Source organism: Monopterus albus, unplaced genomic scaffold (assembly GCF_001952655.1).
Source record: "Monopterus albus unplaced genomic scaffold, M_albus_1.0 scaffold77.1, whole genome shotgun sequence".
Taxonomy (NCBI): domain Eukaryota; kingdom Metazoa; phylum Chordata; class Actinopteri; order Synbranchiformes; family Synbranchidae; genus Monopterus; species Monopterus albus.
In genome coordinates this window covers 206,655-215,391 of record NW_018127957.1, presented here as the reverse complement: position 1 = coordinate 215,391, position 8,737 = coordinate 206,655, and the positions used below count along the sequence as shown (strand labels likewise).

Sequence of the window (8,737 nt, the reverse complement as noted above, 5' to 3'; positions counted from 1 at the left end):
TTCCTCCGGAGGAGCTGGAGGAATGGAAGTCTGGGCATCTTTGCTTAGACTGCTGCCCCCGCGACCCGGTCCCGGATAAGCGGAGGAAAATGGATGGGCTTTGGTACATTTCTAGAATTATCCTTGATATTTGCAAAACAGTACAAGCACCTCTCTAAACTCTAAAAGTTCTTATAAGTTAAGAAAAGCTAAGTAAAACATTAAATATTCTGCTGAGAAAAGACTTGCCGATATCTGGTGTCGACAACAGCCAGTGATCAAGCTAATATTTCCCCTTGCACACTTTCTGTCAGGTCTGCTCGACACCACCTGCCCCTCTGCACTTTTTTCTTTCTCCTTTCCTTGTCTCTCTCGCAGGTCCTGGCTCCAGTCGTGTACACAGCTGGGGCGCATCCACCTGATCAGCGGCTCCCAAGGTGTGACACAGCTGAGGCAACTCACCTAATTACCCTCTCCCTTTTTAGGTGCGGGCAAATGCTCTCTCGTTGCCAGGATGTTGAGAATCTCATCTCTACACTTGGCTTTGTTTCTACTCTCTGAGAGACGTCCAGTACCTTGTTTCTCTTCACTCGCTCGACGACGGCACCCACCTGCCTCATCCCTGCTCCGGTGTTGTCACTCATCCTACCTTTGTCTCCACTGCTTTCGCTCCACCTCGGCAGCCCGACCCTGATCTAACCACATCAGCTGAGTTTGCTCTTGTTTTGCCCCGACCTGCTTTTTTTTCTCTTTCTGTAATAGACTTGTGTCAGCATTGCCAGCGTTTGCCATCTGAGTCCTGCCTGTTGCTCACTCAGCTCCTACAGTGACTATCTGTAACAGAACATACTGGCCAATATGGACTCTGCCGATGCCAGCGCTGGTCGACCCACGTCACCACCTGCCTCCGTTGAATGATGTTTGCAGATCGACCACCTCGGGCAAGCACTGCGTCAGCAGATGGACATTATTCAGAGCCTGTCGCAACAGGTAACAGCTTTCCGACACCCTGGCACAGCTAACCGCTTCCGAATTCTGTTTAACCATCCTGACCACTGGGGTAATCGATTAATGACAATAAAACAAGGGGCACGCAGTGTGACCGAGTACGCAGTTGAATTTCGTGTGCTAGCAGCCAAGGCGGGGTGGGGGATCAAGCCCTGCGTGGTGCTTTCTGGCACGGATTGCACAACGACATAAAAGATGAACTAACCAAGAGGGATGACCCCACTGATTTCAACGCTTTAGCCAACCTAGCTATGCGCATTAAGAATAGATTACATGAACGCCGCAAGGACAAGGCTGCAGATGCTAGCCGCCCCAAGCCTTTTCACCCCAGGCCTAAACCACCCAGCCCTCCACTCACCCGCTTTCACGTTCTTCGTGCTACCGACACCGCGCCATTCGGGTCTGATGAAGAACCCATGCAGCTAGGGCACGCTCGCTTGACCCCCGAGGAATGATCACGTCCACTCAAGTCCGGTGCGTGCTTATACTGCGGTAGCTTGTCCCACCTGATCAATCTTTGCCAAATTCGGCCAAAAGAGGTGACCTGCCAGTGAGAGTGGGGGCACTAGCGGGTCACTCCAGAACCACCGCTACCAGGTCCCCTAGCATGGAGATCCCAGTCACCTTGACTGCATCTGATACAACCATATCCCTACCAGCACTAATGGACTCTGGGGCGGGGGTAAATCACATGACCATAGCCGGGAACCACCATGATCCCCACAAACACCAGTGGCTCTGGGCCACTCCTGGCTCATTTCCCATAATCCCCAAATTGACTGGCAGACTGGAACAATCCTCAGATGGTGCTGCTCCTGTTCGACCTCCTGCCTCCGAGCAGCACACCCTCCTCCAATGCCACCCAACTCTTCTAAAATGCCCGAAAAGCCTGACCTGACCAGGGTCCCCATCATATATCATGACCTCAGTGAGGTTTTCAGCAAGGACCAAGCACTGTCTCTACCACCACATTGTCCCTATGACTGTGCCACTGACCTCTTCCCTGGCACCACCCTACCCGCTAGCAGACTGTACAACATCTCCAAGCCAGAGTGGCAAGCCACTACATCCAGAGCTCCCTGACAGCAGGTATCATATGCCCATCCTCCTCACCAGTGGGGGCGGGTTTCTTTTTTTGTGGGCAAAAAAGATGGCTCCCTCCATCCTTGTATAGATTTCCGGGGTCTAAATAACATCACTGTCAAAAATAAATACCCTCTACCACTACTTAACTCTACCTTTGAGTCTCTACAGGGAGGAACAACCTTCACCAAATTGGATCTATGAAACGCATACCATCTGGTGAGGATCCGGGAGGATGACGAGTGGAAGACCACCTTCAAGACTCCTCTCGGACACTTTTAGTACCTTGTCATGCCTTTTGGCCTCACCAATGCCCCTGCAATCTTTCAAGCACTAATAAACAACATCCTGAGGGACTTCCTGGGCCGGTTTGTCTTTGTTTCTTTGTATGATATAGTCATTTTCTCCTCCTCCCTTGTAGAACATCAAAACCACATCAGACAGGTCCTCCTGCGACTTCTAGAGAATCGTCTGTTCGTCAAGGCAGAGAGATGCGAATTCCATTCAAACTGGGTTCTTCCTGGGGTTCCCCTTATTGAAGGTGACAAGGTCCGGGCAGACCTGTCCAAGATCACTGCAGACACCAATTGACCTACACCCGAGAACCAGAAGGACCTGCAACATTTCCTCGGTTTTGCAAACTTCAAAGCATTTTGAGATGCTTGTGAATGTTGGAATAGCTGCTGACTGTATGTGATCCCCCTGTCGCCAAAGTCTGAGCACTCGGAGCACATAAGGAGAGAAATCCCTGGGTTACTGGCAACTGCCCATTCACTGCCAATGGAAACTGAGTGCTGCCACCCAGTACACCCCGCTGGTGAGACAGGGACTGAAGGAGCTCAGTGAGGCGACAGCCCACAGCTAAGTAAAAATGTACTCTATGCAGCAACAGGTGGGCAAGAGCCAGTCTGGATTATCTTGATCCCAGATGGTGATGGCAGAGGTTTTGAGCCAGACTCAAAGCTGTTATCATTTTCATCCATAGGACTGGTCTTATACAGCTTTATTATGTTTATACATTTTTCAGGCAACAGAGTAACCATTTAGATTGAGAATATGTGGTCAGTCTATCCAAGTAATGCCAATTTAGAAATTTGTTCCGATGTATTTAGAGATGTCAGTGCTCCTTATCTGACCAAGCTAGCTCTATTAGCAGGCAGCTACATCCTGTTCAGAGTACAGTCATCTGTTGGCGAGGACGCCGGTGTTCCAGCTGCACATTATAGCTGCATTTCCACTGTTGGAACCTAACGAGTGGAACACCCTGTACTTCCCTTAACTGTCACCTGCCATAACCTCACAGGTTGACATGGACCATCCTACTCTGCTTTTCCACTGTGTGCAGTGTCTGTTTAGAGGAGAGACGGCGTGCACTCCTCTCTCACACATGCATAGCTGAGCAGAGGACATGAAGGATCACTCCACAGTGCAACAATTATCCAGTAACAGAGACTGTATGATCAGTTTATCAAACAGCTGTTGAACAAGCAGAACACAAACCTGAAGAAATGTGATGTCTTCTCTGCTTTGTCCACAGTCCGCTCACTGAAATCTCTGATTCTTCCCTAAACCAGTGAGAGGATGTCTGTCCTGTCTATTGTTTTTCTTGAATAACTTTCAAACTAATGTCAGCATCATTCCAAATGCCAGCGGCAGGTTTTCATGGTCAAGCAGTCAGATTACGAAGGTCAAACTACCATGGGAACACTGCTTCTATGGCATTATGGGAAACTGAGTGGCACCTTGGCGGAGGTCTGCACTCTCTGAATATTGTCTAGATCAGGGGTGCCCAATATGTCCATCGCGATCGACCGGTAGATCGCAAAGGTAGTGTTGGTAGATCGCATGCCATTCAAAAATAAATTAAATGTATCAGGCATAAAACACGTGCCAAATGTTAACACACGAATGGTCAGTGTGATGATTTGCTGTGGCGACCCCTAACGGGAAAAGCAGAAAGTGACAATCATTCATATATAGCCTATCATCCATCCTCCCTATGGCATTTGATACCTGATTGACATGCAGGGCAGCCAGTCTGAGATCTCGTCTTTTTCTGACACAGAGTCACCAAACATGCACAGTCAACCACACGAGCTACTGCAAAACTCCAGTGAGCGAACTATTTTGTCAGCCTTCGAATTAATTTCTACTAAACGGTATAAAATGAGTGGGGGAGCCGAATCAAGTAATAAATCCAGGCATAAAACACGTGCCAAATGTTAACACACGAATGGTCAGTGTGATGATTTGCTGTGGCGACCCCTAACGGGAAAAGCAGAAAGTGACAATCATTCATATATAGCCTATCATCCATCCTCCCTATGGCATTTGATACCTGATTGACATGCAGGGCAGCCAGTCTGAGATCTCGTCTTTTTCTGACACAGAGTCACCAAACATGCACAGTCAACCACACGAGCTACTGCAAAACTCCAGTGAGCGAACTATTTTGTCAGCCTTCGAATTAATTTCTACTAAACGGTATAAAATGAGTGGGGGAGCCGAATCAAGTAATAAATCCAAAACGTACCGAAAACATTCCATGCTGAATGGGAGGAGGGCTTTTTTTCACGACATTATATTCGAAATGCGTTTGCTTGATCTACCATCACTATTCTGAAGAAGGGAAATGTGGAGTGGCACTTTCAGACTGTTCATAAAACTACGACACTCATTCATACATATAATATGCGTGGGTGTGCACGTGCCTGCACACGTGCGTGTATTTTTAGTGTAGGTCGACCATTTTGACTTGGTCATTTGAAAAGTAGCTCGCAAGGCGAAAAAGTGTGGGCACCCCTGGTCTAGATGTAAAATTTTTTACTCAGTACAGATTTTGGAAATAATTCTTACACTTTGTGATGTTTATACAAAAATATCAGTATATATTTTAACTCCTATCAATATCATCAACCTACATTACCCTGCACTGGTCCAGCTGTAGTAAAGCACTCTGTTCCTATGTTACTGCACAGTATGTCTGCCTCATGATAGCACACAGATACTGTAATATATTGTTTGCTTTGGTCACATGAGGCCATATAACGAATGGACGAAAAAGCTGTTCAAGTTATGTGTTTTCTTTATATTCCAGGTCAATATTAACCCTATAAAACCATTAGTATCATATTTGATACATGAGGTTTCTGAGCAAAAAAATAAATAAATAAAAAATATTTTTAAAAAATCGCCAAAAATGCCCCATGTATCAAATGTGATACAAAAGAAATAGAAATAATCTAAATAATATGGCACCTCTATTCCTATAGACCTAAACTGTCTATGCATATATGGCAAATAAAAATTGTGAATCTTGAATCATCAATTATATTTTGGATTTTGTTAAAAGGTTTAATAAACATCTCAGTTCTGAAAAATTAGAATGTTCCTGGCTATTTTTTGATATGTTGGGCTTTACAGGGTTAAGAATCACAAATTGTAAGTCAACTATTTCTTAGAGCGATACTGATACTTCTTTGGGCCTTAAGAGTGCAGCTGGCACACGTCCTGCCTCTGTGAGCTGAGGCTGCACACTTCATGACTGAGCTCACCTCCACTAGCTTGTCTCCTTTCACCACATCCAGGTGAAGTCCTGAGGAAGGTTGTCTTGCCCCAATAACAAAAACAAAGCTTTCATTTGTAATCTCGTCAACATTTATTCACAGTTTATCATACACAGACAACTACTATTCTAGCAATATACAGTATATATATTTAAAAAAAAATTTAAATCACTGAATATTTAATTTGTTGGCAAATGAATGGCAGAAGGGTCTACAGTACAAGCACCATATAATAACTGAAAAGTTAAACTTTGCACTTTAACTGTTGCATCTCCATTTACAGACATTGCAAGGGTGTGATCAATATCATTTGAAGAATTATATGTTGACTAGTACTATAATGTTTGTTTGAAAGCTGCATACTGGACTAAAATGTACCCTATTTGTTTTCTGTGGAACAAAAACAGTCTCCTAACATTGTCAGCTACAGACCCTGTCCCTGGTTCTACTGTTAGACACGAGCTGTTAGGTGTTGTTAGGCGAGGTTCACATTTGAATTATGGAACGGTTTTACACTAACAAATCCTCTAGTTAATATGTAAATTGTAACCGTCTGCTACTTTCAGTTATCTTAATTCCACTCAATTTTACATTTAATCTGCTTTCACAGTATTTTTCGTCCATTACTCAGTGGCCATATGACTCCACGGTGTCAAAAGTATAATGAGAATTCAGTCTACTGCAGTTGTTATAGGACTGTTTAGCAGACTGTATAGACACGGATGTTCACATTTTATTTTATCTATTTGTGCGCATTGTGTCAAGCACTTTTGCCTTTGTATATGAAAATGTGCTATAGAAATAAACTTGCCTTGCCAAACTGTGTTTGTGGCAGTGACTGGCTTAGCTAATTTTGTGCCACTGTATGTTTTACATGAAAGGAAACTTTAGCACATCCTGTTAAACTAGATGCTAGTTATATCAAAAGCTTTTCTGGTGGATATAAACCATTAATATACTGGTCATAATAATATAGTAGCATATTGAGTTTTGTGAGGAACAAATGTCCACTCCTGGGCTGTCTTCACGGGGAGGTCACAGGTCAGTGTCAGTAACACAATTACTATAGCTCAGGATAGATAGTCTCTTGAGCAAGACTACCTGCTGCCCAGACTTGTTCACAACAAGTAACCATATGCCAACAGTGATATGTCATATGAATACTTCACTTGTATAAAATGATGCGCACACCTAGCCTCACGAATACACCAGGTGTGAAGAGCTCTGATAAAAAGCAGTTTTGCATTATGTCTTTAAAGTCAAGTCAAGGATCTTTGTAATTATGCATAGCACAACGAATTTTTTTCTGGCAGCTCTCAGCTTAAAAGACATTATTTACGTAACACAAAATTGTACAAGTCAATATAAAATGAACAAATGAATAGGGATGTATGGGGCCTAATCAGGTCAGCAGCATGTTGGCAGCAGGAGCGTAGTAACACAAGGTGCAGCTCAGTGCAGAAGACACGTTACCTGTCACCAACATAAGCGGTCTGCAAAACACGCATGAACAAAAATACTTTCAATTCAACTGTCAATGTCACAGTGAAAGCCAGTTTAGGCCACTGGGTAGAAGACTTTACAAAGGAAGCAAAAGGCAGCAACACAAATATCGGTGTCAATACACACGTTTCCGAGGAACGTCATCAGTGAAATGTGCGCATAGGAACAAGATGAGCCCAGATTAAAATTGCACTAATCGCAGAAGTAATGAATGCAAATTCAATACCTGCAGAAAAAACTCTGGCTGCTCGGTCTGGTGATCTGCTCACAGCCCTACATTTCATGAAGGCTGATGGTTTTACCGTGAACCTGCAGGAAAACACTCGGCTCGCACTGGTACGATGCTTTTAATGGAAACTGAAAACGCTCGTTGTTTGATGTGCGCTCAAGGAGAAGGTGCAGAAACTGACCATTTAACCCAGTTTTTGGTATTGCCTTTTAAAAGAGCTGCATTACATCGCTAGGACCAACTTATGCAAGCTACGGAACTCGGTGTTGCTAAATGGTCCGTCGAACACGCAACTGTGGGGTAACAATGTACAAGATTACGATATTTGCTTAAGTGGCGCAGTTCATAAAAAAACGCCGACGTGAAGGCGATATCCAGGAGACTGATGAGGTTTTTGAGCACATCACAGCTAAAGTAATTCACAACCTTTCTAGTGCGCCAATGAATATTAAATTATATAAGCTTTAAAGCGGGTATCGGCACATCCATCTCTCCAGGAGCGACAAAACGCAACTTTCACAAGCATTAGCTTTGAGCAGTTTACTTAACAGCGCTTTCCATCAGTCAACTAGCAAATATTTGGAGTGTATAAAGTGAAATACCTGAAACAGATGTTACCGTTTAAAGCACGCTTACCAGGACGGACAGCCAGAAGTAGGCGTGTTATGTTTGTTTGGCTTTGCCTTCTTCACACGCTTTGCCTTCTACTTTGAATTCTGGGAAACTGAGGACCTCATACACACGGGAACTGTAGTTCTTAATGAAATGTTTTAAACGAATGAGGACAATATTTTGATATTCTTTATATAGTTTTACAGTAATTGTGACATTTTCACATATTTAATAGAAACAATGTGGTCTAACACAGAACAGGAAACCTATGATACACTGAACTTTGCTTATGGACTGTACATGATTATACGGGGTCCACGAGCTTTAGACCAAGATACACAACACACCAGCTAAAGTAAATCATAAATAACATTGAACCAAAACCAGTTAGGCCACCCTTAGTGTGTACATCCTGTTGGGCTCTGTTCCAAGACTGGGATGTTCCGATGGTTTACCAACCTCCAGGTAGCCTACTCATGCTCTGTTGACTTGAAATGATGCTCATCAATGGTATTGAAGATATGGCCTTCATTTTTAAGAAAAGCCAAAGAAGATCTGTACAAGGACAGAACGCAAATTTAGGAAGTTGATTCATTGTACACCATCCATATATCCCTCCTGGTTAATGTAATTTGATTCTAACATGCAATATCTAGAGCATCAGAAAACCGATGAGCACCATATACTATAACAAGGCACCTTATTTTTCTACAGCCAATCAGAAGCACTTAGCATTTCATTGAAAGTGAAAAAATAA

General features: G+C 43.7%; 2 protein-coding genes across 4 annotated transcripts in view; both read right to left on the bottom strand.

Moving 5' to 3' along the window:
- ppp1r8a (protein phosphatase 1, regulatory subunit 8a) overlaps positions 1-8,155 on the bottom strand; it is a 13,091-nt gene extending 4,936 nt beyond the window's left edge. The window contains exon 1 of one of the 2 annotated variants that reach the window (XM_020606427.1): positions 8,005-8,155. The gene's annotated coding sequence lies outside the window, so the exon portion shown is untranslated. Of the gene's footprint in view, positions 1-5,624; positions 6,983-8,004 lie in introns of those variants that run through there. The other variant, XM_020606428.1, reaches the window with a different exon arrangement.
- Positions 8,156-8,237: 82 nt separating this feature from the next.
- LOC109963691 (replication protein A 32 kDa subunit-like) overlaps positions 8,238-8,737 on the bottom strand; it is a 7,170-nt gene continuing 6,670 nt past the window's right edge. For both annotated transcript variants that reach the window (XM_020606424.1, XM_020606422.1), the window contains one exon: positions 8,238-8,535. In XM_020606424.1, coding sequence (XP_020462080.1) covers positions 8,515-8,535 — 21 coding nt within the window. In that variant the 3' untranslated portion in view covers positions 8,238-8,514. The remainder of the gene's footprint in view (positions 8,536-8,737) is intronic.